At 39.3% G+C, this 24729-nt stretch overlaps 6 protein-coding genes and 1 non-coding gene across 7 annotated transcripts; 1 reads left to right on the plus strand and 6 right to left on the minus strand.

Moving 5' to 3' along the window:
• Nucleotides 1-38: 38 nt before the first annotated feature.
• LOC130508172 (eukaryotic translation initiation factor-like) lies at nucleotides 39-3628 on the minus strand. Its single transcript, XM_057003462.1, has 9 exons — nucleotides 3390-3628; nucleotides 3026-3097; nucleotides 2802-2897; nucleotides 2564-2707; nucleotides 2384-2481; nucleotides 2213-2300; nucleotides 1776-2126; nucleotides 1430-1672; nucleotides 39-1325 (listed from the first exon to the last, which is right to left on the minus strand). The coding sequence occupies exons 1-9, from the start codon at nucleotides 3513-3515 to the stop codon at nucleotides 315-317; spliced, it is 2229 nt and encodes a 742-aa protein (XP_056859442.1). The 5' UTR covers nucleotides 3516-3628; the 3' UTR covers nucleotides 39-314.
• LOC130508888 (small nucleolar RNA snoR103) lies at nucleotides 3187-3300 on the minus strand. Its single transcript, XR_008943073.1, has one exon. It is a non-coding gene; the product is annotated as a small nucleolar RNA snoR103 (small nucleolar RNA).
• Nucleotides 3629-4012: 384 nt separating the features above from the next.
• On the minus strand, nucleotides 4013-6593 carry LOC130508170 (pentatricopeptide repeat-containing protein At4g30700). The gene has a single exon (XM_057003461.1). It carries the CDS (start codon nucleotides 6545-6547, stop codon nucleotides 4166-4168), a length of 2382 nt encoding a protein of 793 aa, XP_056859441.1. The 5' UTR covers nucleotides 6548-6593; the 3' UTR covers nucleotides 4013-4165.
• Nucleotides 6594-8518: 1925 nt separating this feature from the next.
• On the minus strand, nucleotides 8519-11732 carry LOC130508174 (AUGMIN subunit 8-like). The gene is made up of 6 exons (XM_057003465.1): nucleotides 9636-11732; nucleotides 9443-9562; nucleotides 9247-9363; nucleotides 9064-9153; nucleotides 8872-8979; nucleotides 8519-8788 (listed from the first exon to the last, which is right to left on the minus strand). The coding sequence occupies exons 1-6, from the start codon at nucleotides 10983-10985 to the stop codon at nucleotides 8681-8683; spliced, it is 1893 nt and encodes a 630-aa protein (XP_056859445.1). The 5' UTR covers nucleotides 10986-11732; the 3' UTR covers nucleotides 8519-8680.
• A 3934-nt stretch (nucleotides 11733-15666) lies between these two features.
• Nucleotides 15667-16400, minus strand: LOC108841667 (uncharacterized). Its single transcript, XM_018614427.2, has one exon. It carries the CDS (start codon nucleotides 16252-16254, stop codon nucleotides 15793-15795), a length of 462 nt encoding a protein of 153 aa, XP_018469929.1. The 5' UTR covers nucleotides 16255-16400; the 3' UTR covers nucleotides 15667-15792.
• Nucleotides 16401-17112: 712 nt separating this feature from the next.
• Nucleotides 17113-19735, plus strand: LOC108841863 (uncharacterized). The gene is made up of 6 exons (XM_018614641.2): nucleotides 17113-17417; nucleotides 17561-17839; nucleotides 17941-18114; nucleotides 18201-18307; nucleotides 18421-18722; nucleotides 18834-19735. The coding sequence occupies exons 1-6, from the start codon at nucleotides 17277-17279 to the stop codon at nucleotides 19526-19528; spliced, it is 1698 nt and encodes a 565-aa protein (XP_018470143.1). The 5' UTR covers nucleotides 17113-17276; the 3' UTR covers nucleotides 19529-19735.
• A 56-nt stretch (nucleotides 19736-19791) lies between these two features.
• On the minus strand, nucleotides 19792-24283 carry LOC108841862 (autophagy-related protein 11). The gene is made up of 4 exons (XM_018614640.2): nucleotides 21185-24283; nucleotides 20810-21030; nucleotides 20492-20705; nucleotides 19792-20421 (listed from the first exon to the last, which is right to left on the minus strand). Exons 1-4 carry the CDS (start codon nucleotides 23693-23695, stop codon nucleotides 19999-20001), a joined length of 3369 nt encoding a protein of 1122 aa, XP_018470142.1. The 5' UTR covers nucleotides 23696-24283; the 3' UTR covers nucleotides 19792-19998.
• Between the last annotated feature and the right edge of the window lie 446 nt (nucleotides 24284-24729).

Below are 24729 nucleotides of genomic sequence, written 5' to 3' on the forward strand. Positions count from 1 at the left end.
TTACATTAATTATCTGTTAGTTTATAAGTAACATGCTCTATTAAATAAAAAATTTAATTCCAAAATTGTCAAAACACTCTACCATTGAACATAGAATCACCGTCTTACGCATCTTGAACTAATCAAAACCAAGATGTAGGCACCAAAAAAGAAAATTCACAATTCAAGAAAAAACAAAACCATGTAACAAGATTGTAACTAATCTCGATTACCAGTATGGTATTTAACTCGACATGTTCTTAGAAAATGGTTCGAGGAAGGAGCTCACCTGTTTACTGATCAAAACACGAATTGAGAAGATAGCACATAATGCTCTACACCAAACTACGGCATGCCTCGACTTCAGCTGCATGCGTTGCCAACAGAGAGTCGCTGACATTCTTTATCACAGCTTCCAATACTGCTTTCTTGAACCATTCATCCTCCATTTTCACTAGAATCTCTTTCACCATCTCGAAACCCGATGCATTGGCCATAACCAAACTCCCAAGGATCTCACCAAAGTTGTTTGGCGCCTTTGGCAGATCGATTCCAATGTCATCAAGCATAGACCCGTAAAGCAGACAACCGCTCCCTATGTCTTTAGGAGTTAGAACGTTCTTAGAGACCAAATGTGCCAAGAGATTCGCAACTGGTGTAACGCACGGTGGGTTCTTCTCCAATCCGAGGGAGATAGCTTCCTTGACGAGCTCGGGATGGTAAGATGGGGATTTCAGTTCCTCTACGCATTGCAATGCCTCGTCCAACAGACGGACATTGAAGTATTCTTCCAAAAGCGACTTGGTTTTTCTGCTGAGCACTTCAGAGTTCAAGCTAGTAGCCATAGGAGCAACCGCCTCATGTGGCTGTGGTTGTGGCTTCTCTACAGCTGGTTTGGCCGGGGCAATAACAGCTTTAGGCGGTTCGGCACTGTTGCCGCCTTGCAATAGGGCACTTGGTTTACCATTCAAGAGACCACCACTTCCCTGAGGTAGGAGCCTTGAATTAACTGACAGTGACTTGTTAATCATAGCAGGAGACTGAACACGCCCAGTGGGCTGCTGATTCTGCCTATTTCCTCTGGGCATGGAGCGGGACCGTGCCATCTCCCAGCCATCATCATCCGTTACAGGCATCCCCGGCATCTTCCTACCCCCTGGCATACCAGGCATCATTCCTCCAGTACCGGAACGTCCAAGGAAGTTTCCAGAGCCTAGAATATCAGCTGAAGTACCATCCGCACCACCACGGTTGTTATTATTCCTCATATTCGCCATTGCACCAGGGCGCAACCCAAGAGTCTTTTCTGCCTCGGAGTGAATCTCAGTGATTTTCTTGGCTTTCATCTGCCAGTTTTACACAGCAAGAACAAAACATAAGCAAATATTTATATATATATATATATATATATCTCAGAGAGTAATTAGATATACGATCTATAAGTTCCTACCTCCTCACGCCTTGGTATCCACTTGTCAGCTCGCAGATCAACAACATTACGGACCATAAATTTCAAGCGTGGCGCTAGCATGGGGTGCATTGCTAGTTCCTTCAAACGGTTGAAGTACATGTCGTTTGTACCTCGTGATCTCGGGCTCTCGTCGAGTTGTTTTCCAATGGTGATGAAAACTTGACAAAGAGCCTCTACATCGTCTTCAGCTGGGCAAACTTTACTGTCGGATCCTAAAAGCTCCTGCAACCAGACACAAACTTACCATGAGGACTACAGAAAAAAAGTATTACATGAATATAACTTTTAAAGGTACAAAAGCAGAGCGTGAGTAGTCATAATATACCTGGACGATGTGATGGACGATCTTCTCAGGCACCATCTTCTGCTTCAGAAGTTCACCAATCAAACGGATATTTCCCAAAGTTCTGAGCTTGGCCATTCTCTCCTTGTCCTTGCGCTCCATTTCTTGGGCTGGATCAGTCATCAGTCTGACTTCCTCCTTCAATTTGTCAGCGCCTTCAAATTGCTCTTGGCAATTGTTCAAAAGCACTCTTTTGAATGTTATTTCTTTTCCACCGGCTTCCTCCGATGGGAACGAAGGCAGCTTTCCGTTGATATCAAAACACAGAAGAGCATACATCTGACAAAATGTGGGCTCCAGAACGGCTTTCTCAAATATCAGCTGGATCACACCCTGAATTTTAAAGATAAGACCAAATCATGCAATGAGGAGAGAGAAGTACAAACAAAACAAGCCAATGCAGAGAGAACTGGGTGTACCTTTAGAATATCCGCAGAAGTGATGCCAGAGTCGATTAATTGACCTTTAAGAAGATCATACTTCTCAGGAGTCATCTTGTTCAGAATACTGCAGAGAAGCAGAACTAAACGATTCAATAAAACTATATATAAAGCAAATAACCCCGAACACAAAGATAAAGAATACAATACCCTTTAACGGTCTTGAGGACTTGGTCCTTTTCTGAAAGAGTTCCTCTTTTAGCTGACCATGGGACCTCTGCTTTCACCAGGGCAGGAGGAGGGCCAGACTGCTTCAGCAAGTTGTGATGTTAGTTAAAGCAATGACAAACCTAAAAGCAACCCAAGACATTGTCAGAAATCAACACTCACCCCTTGGTTTGATCCAGCATACGAATCTTTAGATTGGCGTTGGTCCTCCCTTGACCTGTCTTTACTTGGGGAAGGAATTGGTGCACGAGTATGCCAATCACGGTTATCAGTCTCTGAGTAACGATTTTGAGGTTGAGCTGCAGGCTGAAAAAAGAGCAAACAAGAAGGGGAATTTAAAAATAAATAAAAACATCATAGATTCAAGAAACTCAGTTCCATGGTTCAGCAAAACACTGACCTTAATTTCTGAACGGGCCCAGCTCTGCTCTTGGCCAAAAAGATCAGATGCAATTTCCTGAGCGAGCTTCAGGATTTCATCAGAGACTTGGCTCGTCTGCACAAGAAAAAAATGATGAATAAAAACTATGTTTAGGCGAATCTATTGACCTACAAAACTCATATTTAAACCAGAGCATACCACTTAATTAATTTGAGCAAAAAAAAAAAGAAAAAGAAAAAGACCTCTTTAAGCTGAAGAAGCTGTTCTTTGGTGAACCGCACAATCTCACGACCTTCAAATCTCGAGTCACCTCTCTACATAAAAACCATTAAAACATCAACCTCAGAATTCAAAAAAAAAAAAACATGGTGAGATTTAATACACATTAGCCCTCAAATCAATAACATGTACGTAGGGTCCTTTATGAGCATCAAAAGACTAAAAGACTGCCCACCTAAATAAAGCCTACAAAGTAATCATTATTTGTCCATATTTACAGCAAAGTCGCATTGCTTAAGCGCCCCACCAAGAATTAGGACATTTGCATTGTGTCTTCAACAAAAGCAAATCTAAAGAGTAACGCGAATCGAATTGAATAAATATAACCTTAACGGCGAATGAAGGAGCGTCTTCACCATTGGTAAGATCAGAGGAAGAAGAAGACAAGGTAGAACGCGGGGCAAAGAGTCTGCTTCCTCCACGACCTCCTCCTCCTGGCCTCAAGCTCAACATCACTGGGATCTTTTCGCGGTATTGATCAGATAGAGACAAAAATTGACGAAGCTTTATCTGTAGGAGAGGAGAGGAGAGGAGAGTTTGTGGGGAAAGCAATGAACGCGGCGGAGAGCGTTTGATGCTGTTTTTATTTTCGTTATCGGCTTCTCCCCACCCCAAGGCGTTTTTAGGGTTTGGGCCTTTTAGTTATTGGGCCTGGCATTAATAATACGATCCACTATTTTTTATACGTAACTTGATAATTATAACTTTCAGGACAGGAATCTGTTTATTGTCTTGGTGCCAGACAAGGAAGTTCTTCGTAAAGCTCAAGAACAACCTTCAGAAAAGAAGAAAAAGGCAGCTGATGATTAAGTTTCAACGGCAGGTGTTACTGCAACTTAATGATATGTGTGTACAATTGTCTGAAGATAATATTATCGCGTAATGAATGACAGTGAGTTTGATTAGTTTTTGTATAGTTTCTTTTCTACTATGCTTCTTGCATTCCCATGTATCTGTAACCGTAGAAATATATTATTTGAATGAAGTTCTTCCTCAAGTTTTGAGCGTAGTTGTAAAGATTGTATAACAAGAAGAATGATCAATTGTGACTGTGAGTAATGCTACGAGTACAATGTAACTTGTGTTGAGGCCAAAACAAGTCGCTACCAATAATCTCCGCAAGAACAAACACCGTCTTTGAAATGGTGGAAGCGGTTGGCGTCTCTTACAACTATCACTCTATCTGTTATCTTTGAGATGAGTTTAGTTACGGCGTGACAGTCTAAGCAGACCCGGAGATTCTTTATGATTCGGATCTCAGTTCCTGGTTCGGTGACAATGAGTCCAAAGGCAATGGCTAGCCTCTCGCTGTGAAATTTCACCATCAGCTCCCTTTCTTCCTCCTCCACGTCGTGCAAGGCCAACTCAGTCTCCGGCTGATACCCAGCTTCCCTCATCTTCCCTTCAAGCTCCTCTAGCTTCTCATAGATTGCTTTTGCAAGTGGATGCGACTGATCACCGGAGGTAAAGACATGAGGCGTCTCACCAATTTCTATCAAGGTATAACCAGGAGCTTTTGCTAGTTTCCTCTTCTTTGCTTCTTGTCTGACCGTAGCAGCCTGTGGATAATTTCTATCAGCCGAGTGGATATTCGACAGTAAAACATGGTATCCAACATTATCTGGATCTAGCTCAAACAGCTTCTCGGAGACAGCACGGGCAAGGTTTGTGTCTTTGTGAATCTTACAAGCTCCAAGCAGTGTTTGCCACACGGAAGGATCCGGCTCAACAGGCATTGCCTCTATAAACTGCAATGCTCTCTCCAAATATCCTGCTCGGCCAAGAATATCAACCATGCAGGCGTAGTGCTTGACCGTTGGTTCAAAACCATACCGGTTGATCATGGTACTGAATATCTCATCACCTTCCTTGACCAGACCAGCATGACTACAAGCGTAAAGAACACAGAGGAAAGTGACTGGGGACGGTGCAACGCCGGAATTCAACATCTCTGAGAAGACATTCAGAGCTTCATGTCCATGTCCGTGGAGTCCATAACCGGAAATCATTGTGTTCCATGTAACTTCATTCTTCTTCGGCATCAAGTCAAACAACCGGCGTGCTTCTTCAATGCTTCCGCACTTTGCGTACATACCAATCAAAGCCGTAGACACATATATGCTAGACTCAAACTCTGTACTCCTAACCAAACCATGCACCCATTTCCCCAAACTCAACGTTCCTAACTGCGCACACGCCGATAGAATACAAGTTACTGTGATGGGGTTCGGACGAAACTCAGACTTCTGCATTTCTCTGAACAGAGATATCGCATCCTCTGTCAACCCGTTTTGAGTGTAACCCGAGATCATTGCGTTCCAAGACGCCAAGCTTCTGTGCGTACACTCATCAAAAACCTTTCTGGCTGATTCCATCTCGTTCAGTTTACTATAAACCGTGGTTAATGCGGTCGGGACAGATTCATGAGACAAGAAACCTGATTTCAAGCTGTAACCATGAATGCCACATACAAGCATAAGATGTCCAGAGACAGGGATCAAACTCACCAGCGTGCTGGAGTTCAACCTTCCCCCCGACAACACCAGCTTTTTAAACAGGCTTAATGAAAGCTCAGTCTCGCCATTAGAAGCGTAACCGTGAATCATTGCATTGTAAGCCACCACATCCGGTGCACAAAACTCACGAAACAGAGCATTCAAAGCTCCAACCTTTCCACACTTCGAGTACAACGAGATGAAACCCGTAAGAACAAAATCGTGTGAGTAGCACCCTGTCTTCGTCGCGAGACTATGGATCAGCATCCCGAGCCTCAGCTCCTGCAACTCCGCAACAGCGGGGAGTATATTCAACACGGTTGTTGAGTCCCAACGAGTACAGCTCTCGTTAATCAAATCCCTGAAAACCTTAACAGATTCCTCATACATCTCGTTCTCTCTGTATCCACATAACATAGTATTCCACAAAACCACGTCTCTCTCAGACATTCTGTCGAACACCTTCCGAGCATCACCCACCCGCGAAAACTTGAAGTACATCTTGACGATATTGGATCCAACGTGTAATTCCGAGTCAAACCCATCAACGACCGCTTGTCCATGAACCACACGGCCAGCTCTCTCGTCGTGAATACTAGAAGCAGCGGAGATAGCGTAGGTGTAAGTGGAGCTGTTGGGTTTGAGGTCAGCGTGTTTCCTTAGACGGGAGAAGAGAGAAAGCGAAGAGTGAGGTGATCCGTTCTTGGAGAAGCCGAGCATGAGGACGTTGAAGAGGAAAACGTCGGGTTTCTGGACGGAGAGGACGAGGTCGCGAGCGTAGTGAATGGCGCCGAGGTCGGAGAGTCGTTGGGTGAGTTTTGTGAGTAGTTGGATGTCGTTTTGGAAGCCATGGAGGATGATCTGAGTGTGGGTTTGGGCGAGGTGAGACACGGAAGTTGATGTTCTGAAGAGGTCGAAGAAGCTGTTCTTGTTGTTTATCAATGCCACGGTTGTATCGGCCGTGGCAGCTGATACGGACCGCAGTAACATTTGTTGGCTTTTCGGGTTTGAATTCTGAACGCAAAAGGACTCATTTTGTGTTCTGCCGCCGCTATTGGTATTTAAACGTTTTTCACCGTATGGAAAACGATTACATTTAAATTTTTGTCAATGATAGTTTTAAAATTAAATAAAAAAACAAAAAAAAAGTTTTTTTTTTGGACAACTAAAAATGTCATGAAACAAAAAATGAGCAAAAACACCTGACTGACCAAAGTAAAGCCGACCCAACCAAACCAAAACTGTGCCTAAATCATTTGTTTCAAAATTTTATTATTACAAATAGTTCGGTTTAGTTTAGTTTTAACTGAACCAAACCAAAAATCAAAATACTATTTAATTAGATTAACTAAATATTCTAATAATAATAAATTTAATGTATTTAAATATTTAATCTAAATAACTAAACATAAATTTATACATTTAATTTCTAAATGAATAATATAAACACAAATAAAAATTAAATAAAAGATATGAATCTCATGCATTAGCATCAAAATCTAAATCAAAGATGTTCTTGTTGTTTATCACTGCCACGGTTGTCTCGGCGGTGGCAGCTGATACAGTTTGTAGTAACATTTGTTAGCCTTTTGTGTTTTGAGTGAAAACGAAACTATTCGTTTTGTTTTCTGCCGTTATTATTTATTTAAACTATTTTTATCAAGGATATTTTTTTCAATCAAATAAGGACAACATAGAACTCAAAATATTATGATGCTAAAGGTAATTAAAAAACACAACTAAACCAAATCAAATAGACTTGACTGAAACTCAAACCGATCCAAACCAAATTTAAATATACATCTAAAATTATTTATTCTCATGGACTGGTTTGGTTTTGTTTTAACCGAAAGAGACCAAAAAACGAAGTATTTTCATTTCGATTAACTGAATAAATCATATTAAGATTTAATATATTAAACTATTGAATCTAAACAATTAAACGTAATTTTATATATTTAACTTTTAAATAAATAGGATAAAGACATAAAATAAAATAAAAATATGAATTTCATGTATTAACATCAAAACCAAAAAAAAATATTTATTAGATTTATAAATAATAATATAAATTGGATTACAACTTCTATATTTTTATTGTGATATTTGGTTTTACATTTAAATATGAACAAAATAAAGATTAAGTGTCAAATGATAATTTGTTTATGTTCTTATAAATTATATATTTTGTAACTAAAATAAAACAAAACTAAAAAATTAACTCGATTAAACCGAACAAACGAACACAAATTAAACCGAACATAAATCAAACTGAACTAAAACTGAACCGACACAAAACTAAACCAAACTAATTTAGATTAACGTTGGTTAAAATTTTCTTAAACCCGAATAAAACAAACCAAACTCAAATCAAACATGTGACTAAAACGAAATATCCACAAAGCAAATTTCCATGTAAAAGGAAATTTCCATGTAAAAGCAAATTTCCAGATAGCTAAAGAAAGTTTCAAAGAAGAAAAAGGAAATAACCAAAGACTAAGTAAAAGGAAAAAGCAATATATTTTTTTAACATGTAAAACTTTGATGTGTTTTGTTTATATAGATTTGATTAGTTTAATGTATGATAACAATTATGTGTTTTGTTGTTAATACTCCTTCTTTTTCTATTGTAAGTACTTTTAGATGATTTTTTATATTTATTAGATATAGTGCAGTCAATCAAATGATGTAAACTTTTTTATAATTAGTTAAATTTATTATTTAAATATTATTTTTTAAAGTAACAAATTTCTGAATACTAATGTTTTTAGTCTAAAACAAAGGGAATATTATTTAAACATTTTTCGGCCTATGAAAAAATATAACTAGATTTCTGTTCAATGAAAAATATTTTAATTAAATAAAAAGGGAAAAAATGTTATGAGACATTAAACTAAAAGAATCTAACATAAATGAATCTATATAAATAAAACAACTCAAAGAAAACCCTCAAATCAAAGGTTACATGTTAAACAATTAAATTGATTTTTTTCACTTTCTAAATACTTTTTCACTTGCCATTTTCACTTCCTTCTTTCCCTATGCTAATGTTTCATACAAAAAACAATCAAGAACAATTTACAGGTGATTTTAGTCATCAGTGTTGAGCCTTTGGTGTGTTATTTATGGCCATGGAAACTTGCTTTGTGGCAACACTGGAGGAGTCTCCACATCTGCTTCTTCTTCTCTCCTAGTTTGTATCAGATGAGTCCTGAGGCTAAACTCTTTTATCTGTTCCATGCCACCAAAACTCGGCTTCAATTCATTTTTTACGAATTTCAATTTACGTTAAACTACTGGATTGTTTTTGTTACCTGCATGATCGCAGTTGACGCAAGAAGATCTTCACATTTTCCTTGCATAGAACTCTCTCTTGCAACTGCATCAGCGAGTTCTGAAACCATTTTATTCATCTCCTCCACCTGCAGATACAATCATAAAGAGCAATGCTGAGAGTTATGTCGAGAGGGTTAACTTGGAAAGTAGATTTACTATAGAAGTCTCACCTTTGAGTGTAAAGACCAAATGGACGATCCCATAGACTGCATCACATCGAGTGCCGAGGACATAGCTGCTTTCAAAGATTCAACGTCCGCCTGTAAGAAGAGAAGTTCAAAAATGATTTCCTTATATTCTTGAACTTTCTGAACTTACTTTTCAAGAGCATTCACAATAGTAACAATACATACCTTTGTTCCTCCAGTGGCTGGAAGGCGGAGTGTATTTGCTTCTAAATCTGTTATGGCTCCAACTAAAGAACTAACATGTTCTCTTTCAAGTGTGGCCCATTCTTCAAGGCTCACCATCTGTGCACATACATTTATGCATCAGCATGGCATAATCTGATGAATGCAAAGTCAGTATACAACAGAGAGAAAAACCTACTTGATCGTTTAATAGTGAGTTGAGTTTGATCTCTAGCTTCAGCTGTTGCAGGCCAATCCTTTGGCTGGTCACATCATCCTGAAGTTCTGATATCGCATGCCACACATTAAATAGTGTTTCCTGAAATATCAAAACTTGAATTTTCAGATATCTATCAGTTGGGGAACCGTTAGAGAGTAGTAGTATTATCTACCTCGGAAGTTAACCGTTGAATGTACATTGCAGCTTCAGCTCGCGCAATGACAAACCGCCACTGTAGATACCTATTGTGGAGCAGACGCAGTTGATGAACGTCTTCGATGTAGTTTGCCTTTTTGCCTTTCTTGACATCCGTGATAAAGCTGAGAACCGAAGTTGCGGTACTTGATTCGCTGGTTTGTCTTATCCGGCAAGGACTTACCCCTCTTGAAGGTGGAGTTGATGGTCTCGCAAAAGAGGAAGAACTTGTGACACGCGAAGGACTCAACCCTCTTGCAGGACTCAACCCTCGTGCAGGGCTTAGACCTCTTGATGGACTCACTCCTCTCGAAGTACTCATGCCTCGGGAGACAGACGATGATGAAGACGAAAACGAAGTTCTGCTTGGTGAAGCAGGGCGAGATAATGGATGAAGCTTAGCTACAGCCGTTGCTAAGGACGCTCTATCTAGCGAACTTGCAGACAAAAGTCTTTGAGCTCCTGAACTCCGAGCTATGTTATTATCTTCCGACTTCGTGGGAGACAACAAATCACCGTTACTAGATGTGTTTAGAGAATTTTTATGTAAAGGTTTCGAACCGTTGGACAAAGGTAGTGACATTCTCCTAGGAGACGGTCGTCCTGAAGTAGACAGACCCCTTGAAGCCTTGTCTCCAAGATCCAAGCTTCTGTTTAGTGAGTTCGAACTGATCTTTCCACCGATTCTACTAGGCCATCGATGCTGTTCTATTAACCGACTATGCTGACCATCCACAGGTTTCGAATTCTCTGAAAGATCAGAGGCGTTGTTCTTCCCTTTCAACGGACTTACTCTCCTCTCTGGCGTGGGTTTCCTTGACAAAGAGACCGTTTCAGCCTTCTGCTTTTGAGCTATATTTGAAGAAGGTTTCAGTGTTCGGTCACCAGAGCTACTAACCGGTCTCTCCTTCTTACGAACAGGGACTGAGACAGAATCAGACTGAAAAGAAGCGCTGAGGCTTCTCATAGTAGAAGGCCATAAGCTTTCAGGCAAACGACCTGTAGATAACCTCCTAGACGAAGCCGGCAAGTCTATAGACACGTCGCGTATAGGCGTGGATGGGCTAGTGGGAGATGGAGGTGTTGAAGGACGCTTCCTCTCGGCCGAAACTGCTCTTTTGGCAGATACGGATTGAGAGATGGAAGAAACAGTAGGCCTTGTGAGGCTTGGGGAAGGGCATCTCCCGGTTCTGGTTGGTGTCGGTGATCTGTATCTTGAACTGATCTCTGTTGGTGTTCGAGGACGTCGAGTGGCAGCGGATGCATTGTTCTTATCTGATGGGAGTAGACGCCGTCTTGTAGTAATAGTATCTGTTGCTACATCCATTCAAAGGTTTTTAATGGAACAAACTTTGCCTTTAGTTTCTTTCTGCATTCATTGGAGCAGAACAATAGTAACAGCTCTAAGTGGGATGTAAAGAAAGTCTTTTTATCCTGCAAGAAAGTCAAAAACAAAAGATATATAATGTTGAAGAAAAAAAAAGAACAGTAAACAAAAAGAGAGAAAAGTGGGTTGAGTTCTTCTAACTAGTTAGTTGCAAGTTTAACAATATCAGGAATAATAATTTTTTAAATGAAGATTTTCTGAAGAAGAATCTGTTGCAGTGTCCTTATCAGAGAAGTGCCATTATCAGACTGGCTGGAGAAAAAAGTAAGGGGACCAATCTTCTTCTTCTTCTTCTTTTTTCCATCAAAGAGAAGAAAAAATAACAAAAGAAACTTACTGAAACTAGCAGGTTGAGATTTTTTAAAAAAATCTATGTGACAATAAGAAACTTATAAATAACAACAAACACATGAGGACATTTTACAGATTATGATGTTTCTCCAGTTAGGGGTACCACGACGTGTGTGGGGAAGAAATCATGAATAGAAATGATGAAATGCAGTAAGAGTGATGATTCCTGGTGTTTGAAAGCTTTGACCAGTTTGAGAAAAACTCACAAAAGAAACAAGAAAACACTATTATTCAGTATGTTTAAGACGAAGAATCCAAAAAAAAAGGAAAACGGGAGATTTGTCTGTTTACTGACCGACTTGTGTCTCTCATGACACAGACTCGTCTTTAGCCAAACAAATTTAGTAATTTTCCTAAGGAAAAAAAAAAAGACATTTTCTAAGCAAATTAAAGAAAATCCGAAACAGGAAATTACGAGTCTTAAACCGAACACATATTTTGTATCAATAATCAAACCACACAAAACATTATTATTGTCCTAACTCATGAAACCTCAGATCGCAGAGTAACGAAAATTCAATACACCCCAGATTATACTTTTTAGGGTTCTTTCGATATAGAATCAAAAATTGGGAATTGATACAAAAAATGCCAAAGCTTAACCTTAGAGATCCGATGAATCTATCTTACCAGGAACGATGGAAACAAAAATACTTTAAAGCGATCCAATCTTCAATGCCTTTCGAGATTGAAATGAGAAATACAAACGCGATCGGTATATCGACTGTAAATGTCTTTTGACGCCGGCGATTAAGATGCTCGAGAACAAAGGAAAAAAAAACGCCAGAGATAGAAGAATTGATCGAAGCGATTCAAGGATCAGAGAGAGAGAGAGAGAAGGGATTAAAGAGAGAGGGCGTTATTTTCGCGCCACCTAATTTTGATCATTAAAAGAGTTTCTTCTTCTCTCATAAAAACAAAATTCTTTCGAGACTTTTTTTTTTCTTTTTTTTTGCTCGTAGAGGTCACTAAGGAGACCAAATCAATATTATACTAGTACTTAATCATCATTATGAATTCCATATTTTTTCTTTAAATATAGAACCTATGTTATGAAATCATTTGTTGTTTTAGTTGCTTTGGTGTTCAAGTTAAAGTGATCATTCTTGACAAAAAAAAAGTGATCATTTATTCCTCTGTTAGCTACCCTGAATCAAAACTAAAATCTTTATTAATTTAGTAGACATGGTTTATGTAATTTGGTTTATCAGATTCAGTATAAAATTAGTAACCATCTAAATACAATAATATTATGTAGATCAAATAAACTCTCAAAGACAAGCAAGTGTTACATTTTAGGTGATAGTCAACATCTGATAGGTTGTCTGCACCTCCTTAATGTCACACATACGTTCGCAAGAGACTTCGCCCATATAATTATAATGATCATGAGTTTGTAACCTTTTTGTTGCTATTATTATTCGTCTTAATTACCAACCAAGACTGTTGATGGAGATTAATTAAAAGGGAAAAAGTGAAAATAATCGAGACCAAAGGTGACAAAGTTTTATCAGACTGATGATTGTTTTGGGTTTTTTTAACACTTTTTGGTTCTACACAAGTAGCATTTTCGCCGAAAGCTTAATTTACATTCGGTTACTTTTTTTTTTTTTTTTTTTTGAAGATTAACATTCGGTTACTTTTGACACCTAACCTTAACTATAATCATAAGAGCTACGAGGAAAAGCTCTTCGTCAAGGAATTTTTAAAAATTGAAAGTAAACAAGAAATTTTCTTGGAGAAATGGGAACTATGATGGCTACTCACGATAAGTGTTTGGTCTGTTCTTTTTTTTCCTTCTACTTCAGAAAATAATATTTACCAAACACTTACGATGGCTACTGGTTAGCCCCCAACTAACTTTCTCTACATATATTTATATATTTATATATTTATATATTTATATATTTATATATTTATATATTTATATATTTATATATTTATATATTTATATATTTATATATTTATATATTTATATATTTATATATTTATATATTTATATATTTATATATTTATATATTTATATATTTATATATTTATATATCTGTCTTTCATATCAAACATACCAAGAATCTGAAATAACATGGCTTGTATGTTATATATATCACTTGACACATTATATTATAATATGGCTAATTGCATTGTTTATTCTGGGTATATGTTGATCAAAAAAAATTCTGGGTATATGTTGATTACCCTCAAAATCGTCTACACGATTTTTCTCTAAGCTTCATCCACAAAGTATTTAGAAAATAATGCCTCAATATCTTTATTTTCTTATCAATAAATTTCACTATTCTGGTCGAGTCTGGTACGCTATGAATCTATGATAGCATTATAAACTCCCTAATTAGTGTTGCAATAGTGTTTAGAACATTTTTTTTTTTTTTTTTTTTTGATTAACCAGGTGGTTGATCCCTTCGGGACCCACCCACCTAGGCCCGGCGCCAGCCTGTGTCTGTACCGTTTAAGGTCCTGGACACGCCTCCCCTCCCCGCGAGTCGAACTCGGGTTGCCCCTCAGTGACCGAAGCCTGGGGTGTACCACTGGACTACGAGGTCCGGGTAACATTTTCTTTGTTAAAGGGTTTTAGTGTTTAGAACATTAATACTAACTAAATTTTCATAATAATAAAAAATCAACAACCCCGTTTTTAAAAAGAAGTTTGCACATGAGATGATTCGGACATATCATATGATCTTAAGCTTTCTATATACCTTTGTCTCTCCTTCGTTTGTGTGACCCTTGCCTTGTGGTGTCTTGCTCCCACTTTACTTCCACTTGGACTTCTATTAGTTTCAAAATATTAATATTATGTAGATGTCGTTTTCTTTCTTTTGTGTTGGCTACACATGTACGTACTGCCAAATTATTCAGAATCATTGAACCTAGCACACATATCTTACTCGTCTAGTCGTCCGTGGTCCGTTCGTGGTTTCAGTTTCTCTCTAGAAATCTTAAGGTTAGCGTTTCATACATATGAACAAAATTTATTGAATCTCACGTTGTTTACCGAAAAATTGTTTATGTAATTATGTTACATTTTCTTAAAAGTAATAAATAAATATTGTATTGTTTTATACGCATCTACAAATGAAATGCGATACTTAGATACAAATCTATCAGCTAAGAATCCGCCTAAATGTACTTATAGTAAACCTAATTACTCATGTGGAGTATATTCTAGATAGAAAGAAAACAAAGGAAGTCAATTATACTATATATATATATATATGTTATTATCGTTGGTAACTACTGTTTTAAAGCTACTATTGTAATCCTCGATTCCTCATATATGCAGAGATGAAAGATAATTAATGGTTGTTTCTCGGTGTGCTTTATGTATAGCAAGCAAGAGTCAAATGATGGATATTCACGTGCTTAGCACCATCATGTTGACCACACTAGAAACTAGAGCTATTGTAAATGACATGTCTTTGCAATGTTTCTTCGTTTGTCTAGAGCTTGTCGCTTAAAGTTGTTTAGTCAAAAAAAATATTTTCTCTTCTTCTAGTTTCTCCTATTATAATATGAAAAGTGCAGAACAAATAGACTTAAAACTCTTAAACACATATATAGAGCCACTATGATGTCATAGTTTCTGGCGTTGTTCAGTGATCAGCAAACATTATGTGTTTGCATGGATGATGGATACACGTTTGATAGATAATAAAAATGATTTGATGTTAAAATCAGTTAACGGTAATAAGGAGAACACACGAACCGTATTAGTGTTTTAAGAACCAAACTGTGGCAATTTCCCTGAGGAAAGCTCAAGAGTGAGCAGGAAACCAAAAGAAAAAATATTGTAATTTTGCCAAATCCTCGTGTTATAACTAGTTCAAACATGATAGATCATAAAGTGACCCATTTTCAAATGCCAGCATTTGAAACTTAACAATCCGATATCTTGGCTTATATGCCAAGTTAAAGAACCTCCAAGTGTTAGCCCTAAAATCAAAGGCTTCACAGCAGAGCTATATTATAGTTATAGATATATACAAAAATTATGTAAATTTTATGAATCTCAAATGTTTATCTATCCTATAAAATCCGCATTACACATGCACCACGTGGAAAGATCTCAGACTGTACCCCTTGTAAAAACATTCCTCTCTTGATTTCTAAACATAAACCGGAAAACCACCTCAACTTTGTTGGGGTTCGAGGGAAAAACTTCGGTAGTAGTAAAAGGTGTAGAACTTCTTCTTTTTTTTTTTTTTTTTTGACTGAATAATTTCTTCTTCTTCTTCTTTTGTTGAATCTACAAATCTATCTGTATAAGATACAAAGTAAAAACATCAAAAATATATCCATGTTTTCAAGAGGCGGTTTGCATCTCCGTCCTGATGCCTAGCTATGCCAATCCCATTTTGTATCAAAACACATGTGATCATCATGAGCCCATAGAATTGGCTAGTGGCATCTCACTTTCATGTGAACCGACGCTGGATGTTGACATTCGTTTCTTGGATTGGTTCCCTTCCATTGACATTAGAATATGGCCTTGTGGACGAGCCATGGCTTCGGGTTCATCATTAGGAGATTCTAAAGATTGTTCGGGAGGATCAAGATCGCGTGGCTTGGCCTCTCCATTGGAATTGTTATTGTTACCACCGGATCCAATGACCATCCTAAATCCAAAAGTGCGTGAAACAATGCGGTATGAAAATGTTAAGATCCAAAAGAACCAAGGAAGACAAACAAAGAAAATGCCCATGTAAGCGAGCCAGATTGAAGGGTAAGGAAGGATTGTGTATGCAATGAGACAACCTCCTCCGACAGCAATCGAGAGGAAAAGAAATAAGGTAATGAGACAGATAAATGCCTGCCCCGCTCGAGGATCTGGCACAGGCATTATTCTTTTAAGGAAAGATCGATCTCAAAGATGAATGAGGAAGGATCAAGGAACGTTTAAGGGTTACTATATATATCATCCTCCATTCGCGAAATTGCTCTTTCTTCTCTTTCTTCTTCTTTCAAAACTTTTTTTTCCAAATGAGGTTGATAGGTTGATTAATATCAGCTTGTAACAAGATGAACAGAACAAATCCCACACACAAAAGGAAAAGAGCGTTGAGGAGAAAGAAAACAAATATAATATTTCTGTTCTGTTTTGTTTTGTTTGTTTGCGACTTATAATTTGAGCCATCAGTCATTTTTTTTTCATTTCGTTTTCTCCATTTGACATTCCATAGGAGAGGGACGTCCGTAGATAAAGGACCTACAACACTGAATATCGTTGAATTCAAGCTTTTTGCAATCTAAATTAGTTTGAGAGATGATATGTACTCAAGAAATTTTATTCCATTCGTGCTTGTTTTCTGAGTCCTGAGTCCTGACTACCTACCTTATGTGGGCTAACAAGTTATGGCAACATTGTTGACCAGTGACCACAAAAAAAAGCTAACAAATTAGGCAGTGAAGACGAGTAACGCGTGGCAAATTCTCTATCTATAGCCGTCACAAGAAGAAGCAAATAAAGGGACCCACCCAATATATCGAGAACTACTGGCTGTCCGCCAGCGAATTAATTATAACAATTTTCTAAAATTACCAAATGACTACATTAGCCTTCCTTCACACGAGCAAAGCGGTGGCTAGTTAGGACATATCAGACCCTTTCCAGTCAAATCACGATAGCGCGTGGCATATAACGCGAGATACTCGCGTCGCTAGCCGCCAAAAAGAATCCTCCTTTTCAATCAAATAGAGAGAGATCTGATTTCTAGGGTTTGCTGATTCTCTTCGCGTTTCTGGATAACAATCCTCTGTGAAACAAAAAAAAGTTTTTTTTTTAATTTTGTATTCGTGATTTCGCTGTCGAATTGATTAATCCGAATCTGGGATTCAATCAGGGAGAAAGGGTTTCGCGTTTTAATGGTGGAAATGAGGAAATCTGGGGTTACGAGACCTGAGTCCGAATTGGCGTCGAAGCGCCGTGATGAGCTGCCGGTGAAGCTGGAGATCGCGGAGGATGATTTGGAAGAAGCGCATGGTCCTCTCAACAAGCGATCTAGGGTTTGCTCTTTCTCTTATTTTTTCAAATTAGCTCATATGCTTAGTTTCTGCGATAATTCAATTAAAAAAAGTCTCTGTTTTTCTCGATTAGGTTTGTGTGTGTGTTTTCATAGAGTTGAATATATGTTTTCGTCTTTTCCTAGTTACGGAGCGCTGGGACTAGCTCGTCTTCGTCGATGGCACCGGCTAAGTATAACCCGCTTGATGAGCCGAGTCCTCTTGGATTAAGCCTTAGGAAGAGTCCATCTTTGTTGGATTTGATTCAGATGAGGCTTACGCAAAAAGCAGCCGATGCGCTTGGCTCTGGTGTTAAAAATGAAAGTAAATGTACAACTGCTGGAGCGACCTTAGCGCCAGGGAGTATTGAGAAGCTGAAAGCTTCCAACTTTCCTGCCACTGTTTTAAAGATCGGCAACTGGGAGGTGAGCCCTTGGGTATTTTTTTTTTTGGTTTGATATATGTTTCATGGTGCTTTCAGTGATCTGACTTGGACAATGTTCTGTTGTTTTTTTTATTTGTGTAGTATAAATCAAGGTATGAAGGAGATTTGGTGGCGAAGTGTTACTTCGCTAAGCACAAACTTGTTTGGGAAGTGTTGGAACAAGGTCTTAAGAGCAAGATCGAGATTCAGTGGTCAGATATTTGGGATTTAAAGGCAAACTGTCCTGAGGATGGACCTGGAACATTGACTCTCGTGGTACACGATTCTTCACTCGAGCTATTTTTCATTGGCAAATCATATGCTCTTGTTCAACTCTTTTATCTTTTATGTTTTTGTTTCAGCTTGCTAGGCAGCCCTTGTTTTTCCGGGAAACGAACCCGCAGCCTAGAAAACATACTTTGTGGCAGGCTACATCAGATTTTACTGATGGCCAAGCCAGCATGCACAGGTACAGACATTTCTTGTGTCTTCTTCATGTAATTGAAAACTAGCATTTTTTGTTGCTAAATAACGTTTATGTTATAGCTTGAGCTGACGATAGTCTCCCTGTGATCTTGTTAGGAAACATTTTCTGCAATGTGCTCAAGGGATAATGAACAAACATTTCGAGAAGCTCGTTCAGTGTGATCATCGCCTGTTTCATCTCAGCCGTGAGCCAGAGATAAAAATGGACTCTCCCTACTTTGATGCACGGCCATCTATCTTCGAGGATCCAAGTGAACCAAAGGGGTATCCTTTCGGGAATTTGAACATTAGCACAGGTCCTTCAATATCTGGGACTCATAATTTAGCATCTCCAGTTGGGGCTCAGTCATCATCTGAACATATGTATCTGTCTCATGAAGCACCATCGCCCAGCTCAGGTAGTTTACTTTCACAGCTCTTTATTCGGAGTTTTGTTTTCCTTTTTCACTTCTACTGAGCCAAATTTTGACTGTGTGTTTTCTTTCTCTCCTTGTTTGTTTCATCCTTAGTTATAGATGCTCGCGGAAATGAAGGAACTGGAGGTGTTGAAGCAGTCAACTCGAGAAACACAACGGATTGTGGTCAGCCTGGACTACGCCAATCTGTGTCACTGAGCGATTTCCTTGCAGTTCTCTGTGATTCAAACAACACAACGGATTTGAATCAGGTTGAAGGAGAAGGTGGAGTACACCCATCTATGTCAGTGAGTGATCTCGTTGCATTCTTAGCAACTGATTCGAGTCAGATAAAGGTACCTGGACTACAACAATCCATATCAGTGAGCGATTTCGTTGGATTTCTCTCTGATTCTGCTGGTGGAAATCATCCGGAACATATGGAGAAATTTGAGAGCTTGAAACAGCAACTGCTGAGTGATAATATCCAGTTCGATACACCAGATGAGAAGTCTCTCATGCCAAGGGTTAATTCTTTATTCAACCTCTTGTACAAGGATCCCAACGTCGCTGCAAACTCACAGCTCAATACTGGATCGAAGTCTGAACTCAATGATCTCAAGGGGATAGTTTCTGAACATAACAACAACAACAACAGAGTTCTTGATCCAGCTTCCAGCAGCAAACCACAGGGTATGTCAAGGAAAGACTCGTTCAGCGATTTGCTCTTACACCTCCCCCGAATCACATCCTTGCCAAAGTTCTTGTCCAACATTTCAGAAGAAGATGGTGGTGATGCATATAAATAGATAATTTTATCGTTTCAGGATTTGGCAAGTATAGGAGACCTGTACTACTAGCTAAGCTTTGCTGTTTTTTTTTTTTTTCTTGTAAATCAAATTCATTTCTTGGTAACTAAATCCCAACAGGGATATGAAGAAAGACGTTTTGATAATGAATTTGTTTAGATCATCCTAATTATAATAAAACAATGTTTGGAGACAATCAATTATCTATCCTAAACTTTTTTATGTATTTTTATTGTTCACATATTACAGCAAAGAAGAGTATGTACAAGGATAAAAGATTAAACTAAGATCAGGAATCATCATCAGCTGTACAGAAAGAACATGAAATAAAATATATTTTTTTGAAAAAGACAAATGAAACCCAACACCCATAAATCAAACACAAGGGCTGTCCGGTTATTTAAGTATTTACATTTTTTTGGTTCTTTTTTTTTAAGGGGAGGGGTTTCTTCCATCATATCACAAAAGGATCAGGAAGCTTGTTGATGAATAGCAGTGTCAGGAAGCATTGCTATTGTCACTATGAAGTATTCACATCCTGAAGAGAGACCATAAGGGTTTGTTGTCGTTGCTCCCGAAGATGATGATGTTGACATTGAACTTGATCCCAGATTTCTTGAGCCGAGATAATCTTTCTTACCAGCCTCAGGAGATGCAGAAGCTGAAAGAGTCGGTGCCTGCTTCACTGCTTGGCGCTCGATGTGTACAATCTGTCCAACGATGTATGTAGGCCGGTTCGGGAGGTGATCTGTGAACAATGCCTCGGATTCAGAGGACAAGTAGTAGTTTGGGCAGTTCCTGTTGATTGCCTCGTAATGCCCTGCTTGGTTTAGCACAAATGCTGCTATCTCATGGACTTCAAGACGACCAAATGATATCTTTTCCTTATTCGCCTGTCCACGAAAAAGTTTAAAATGCAACAATACCCACAAACGAGATAACAAACCGCATATTATATTCTACCTGCTTCCCAAGTTGGTGCTTAGTGTACAATGTTTTCACCAGCTCTTTCTTTTCCTTCAAGTCCTTTATCGTCTGTTCACTTGTAGCTTCAAGATTCCGGCACTTCTCAAATAGCTCCTCTCGGTTTTTGGAGAGGAAGCTAACTTTGTCTGCCAGAACTCGGATGCACTTCCGGAACTCAACAGTACCATCATCCTCATTGTCATTAATGGAGCTGTTAAATCATCAATTATGAGAGATGCAAATCCAAATAAAATATAAGAAAACCAGAGCTTGAAAATGGATACCAAGAGAGGAATAACACTAATAGGAACTTACTTGTCTAAAGCTTGAGCCAAAGTACGCAATGAGTCAGCAAAACCAGCAACCCCACCGCCAGCACACACAGAGCTCCGGAATCTTTCAAAGAGACTTCGCATTTTCACAGCTGATGCACGAAGTGCATTGTACTCAGAAGCTCTACGATCAGCAGCACAGAGATGGGTCTGTGCTTCTTCTCTTGCTTCATGTAAGCAGTTCTCCAAATGCGCACAGTTCATCTACAACCAAGACAGAGTAACAAAAGATCGTTAAAGGTAACATACCAAAAAGTAAAGACTAGCTCCTAATCTCACAATGCAATTAATAAAATATCAACGCTGGAAAAATATGCAGAAATAAATAAATTAAAAAATTATGAAATAGCTGCAAAACCTGGGATTCTTCGAGAATTTTCTGATTCATTTCCAACTCTCTGCTCAGGTTGGCTACCTCTTCCATAGCACCATTTAGCTTTGACTCTGTTTCACTCAGTTTATTGGACTTATCCACCAGCTCACTTTTAAGTTCCAAGATAATATCATCACTGTGTTTGGTATCTAAACCTATGCCCGCTACCACGTTATTACCCAAAGATTTTGATGGGCTCTCGGCTGTCGAACTGTCACTCAGAAACACATTATCCTTTCCACCTTTCTCATTGTTTTGCTGGCTTTCCAGCATCGATGAATCAAGAGGATGACTGAGCACCTGAGAGGAATCCACCATGTTCTCATCCATACCTTCCCTAGCTTTACATGGCTGCTGCTTGCTAGAAAGATTTAAAACACATGACACCTCATCCATGGGCTCCGAACCAGATACATGACCTTTGTTGCCTTCCACGTCTGCTTTGTTCACATCCTTACTACTAACATATCTCTTTCCTTGTAGATACTCATCGTTGAGACGCTGTTCCAGTTCACGGATGCGCTTCTCATATGAATCACAGTGCCTTTGTTTTTCCTTGAGCATAGATATGAGATGTTTCTCATACTCGTCTTTGGCCTGCAGTGCCTCTGCCGTCTTTTCCGCCGCATTTTTCAACAGATTCTCTACTTCACTTCCATCCAGCACCTCGTATTCAACTTGTGGCCCTAATGAACATATCCTAGAGATTGCAGAAGCAAGGTCAGCTTTTAGTTTCGCGTTCTCAACCTCCATCTTGCTGGTTCCTGCTATCTCCACCAATTCAGAACCCTCTAGGATATCTTCAAAACCGTCTCTGTCTAAACCTGTCTCCTCAGCCTCAGCGGAAAGCGAGCTATCACTAGACATGCCCAGTGAGCTCCTCGAGGATGCAACCTTCGAATGTAACCCAACCAGATACTCAGGAGCATATCGATCAACGTCTGCCATTTCGATATTGATCAAACTAGTATCATAAGGAGCGACATTGACATCACACTGAGTGGGAGTATCATATAAACCCATTGAGGACAGCACATCACGAGGTAAAAAAGGACCATGCGTTTTGAGAAACTCCTCACGTCTCCTGACCTCTGTTTCCCTCTTCATAGCAAGCTTCTCTGCCAACTGCCCAGCCATGCCCATGTAAAGCTTCATAGACGATTTCCTCCTCACAACCTCTGCGAGGCATGCCCTATAAGCGGGGCCAACACCACGGACTAACTTCAGGTCAGCGAACAAGTCATCCTGACGCACCATCGCCTCTCTGAAAACAGGAAACTGTAACTTGGCGTCTTTGATGACATACGTGACGTACGTTATCTTTTGCATGTAACCGTGTACAAAGTTGTTCATCTCATTCTTCTTGTTCTTGCAGTAATCCAGCAGCTCTGAAACTGAGTTATAACAGCCCTGCATCTTGGGGAGGTGATTCTTGTCGTGCACTTCGTACATAGGACCCAGGGCTGAAACAGCATCATGAGGTCGGAGAGATGAGGAGGATTGGCTGCTAGACATGCAATCATCCACAAGCTTCTTAACCGTATTGACATCTTTGCTGAGAGATTGCATTATGCTCTTCTGCTCGTTAATGTACCGTTCGTGGTCCTTAACGGTCGCTTCCAAGTTCTTCATCGTCAAGGAATCCCTGCAAGCAAACAGCTCCTCAACCTTGCGCTTTACCTCCACAAACATCTGCTGGAACTGAGCGATCTTGTTCTCAAACTGCTTGTGAGAGCTCGCGCAATTCTCCACGGCCTTTTTGAGGTTATCTTCCTTGACGAAGTCCAGCAAGCACTTCCTCGAATCGGTTTGAAGACAAGGGTGAACCTTAACAGACCTCAGCTTCTCAACATCCCTCCCGAAATTCACCAGCAGATCAGAGTGGAGGCGGTGCTGGTGCTTGTAACGCTTCATAAACTCGAGAAAGTTCTGAAAGATCACCCTGTAATACTGCTCCAAGTTCCTCGTAGCGACTTCGACAGCCCGCTGCTGCACCTTCTGCTCTCCCGTCAGCCTCTCGCAGCTCTCGTGCTTTAGGACCGTGCAGTTGTAGAAGGCGCGGCCTTTATGGAAGTGGTAACGAAACTGCCTCTCGTACAAAGGCAACGCCTTTAGAGCCGGATCCAACGCGTCGTCCAAGGGATGATGTTCATGGAGCGGAGGAGCGGGAGGTAGAGCATCGTCGACGTCCTGTGAATCAACATCTTCTGGTAACGGAGGATGAGAGCTGCTCTGCAGCATAGCCTTGTTGAAAACAAACACTTGTCGATTACTAGAAGGAAGGCCGAAAGAAGAGAGCAGCTTCTGAGGCTCGAGTTTCATGTCGAGCGAGAGAAGAAGCTGGTCGGAGAAGCTGATCCCCGACACGGATTCGACGAAACGCATCACGGATTCAACCGGAGTTGTCTCGCTGCAGTTGAATTCGAATGTACGACCGTTCTCCGCCACGCAGAGAATAAGCTTGTTGCCATCATCATCAGTGAAGCTTCCGCTCATCGTAGTATAGCCAACAAAGACCCCCTAATCAATAACCAAACCAAGAGATCTATCCAAGACTAAGGCTTTCTATAATCTCCGATCCTTGACCAGACTATAGATTCGTCAAAGTTTAAGACTTTCTATATTTTCCGAAGTACCCACGACGAGATATCCTCAAATTCTCCAACTTTTAAGCCAATTTCCCCAGAAATTTTACTTTTTAAAATCAAAAGGAACAAAATTTAAGCAAACCCTAGAAGACGTGAGACGAAGAAGGAAGACGATTGCGTGAAGAGACGAGTGTCAAAGTCGAACAAGGATCAAACTTCTCTTCACGAAACCCCACTTCAATTAAAACAATTAATATTCCTCTCTACGAAACCCCCCAAGGCTTCTTCTTCTTCCTCCTCCTCTGAGCTTCTACGACGATTTTTTTTTTCTTTTTTCAGTAATTTTACACGTTTTTTTTAATTGAAAAGTTACGGAGAAGCTTCGAATGTAAGTTTGGTCTCTCACGCAACACAGAGTCGGAGGAAACCCTTTGGTTTTTTCTTTCTCCCCTCTGTAATAAATAAAAGAGAAGAACAGATTTAAGCCTTATTTTCACCGGGGGACAGTAACTCTTTTAAGTATTTCGATTTCGCCCCAATAGTTATATATATTAAAATATAACCCTTGTTATATCCTCAACTCGTATGGTAATGGTAGTTGTGATGAATCTAGTAAACGTGTTTACGTTAGTCTGGATTAGTTTATTTTTGCTTCTAAAGAGAGAAACGTTATAACGAAAATAACCCACAGAATTAACAACACAAAAACAAAAAAGTAGTATATCTACAATTAAATCTGAATCTAGGCCACATTCAGTATTGGTTTCATTTATTTTCGAGACCAGACCTTAGAGAAACTTTTAAGTACATAACTTAACACCATCGTGGCCATAATCGAAATTTGAATCCATATGTTTTGTATAATTTGGCGAAACACACATCTATGTTACTATATGTATAAAGTAATTGTAGCATTTTATATCATATATATATGTGATGTGA

The sequence above is a fragment of the Raphanus sativus genome, chromosome 2, assembly GCF_000801105.2.
Source record: "Raphanus sativus cultivar WK10039 chromosome 2, ASM80110v3, whole genome shotgun sequence".
Lineage (NCBI taxonomy): Eukaryota > Viridiplantae > Streptophyta > Magnoliopsida > Brassicales > Brassicaceae > Raphanus > Raphanus sativus.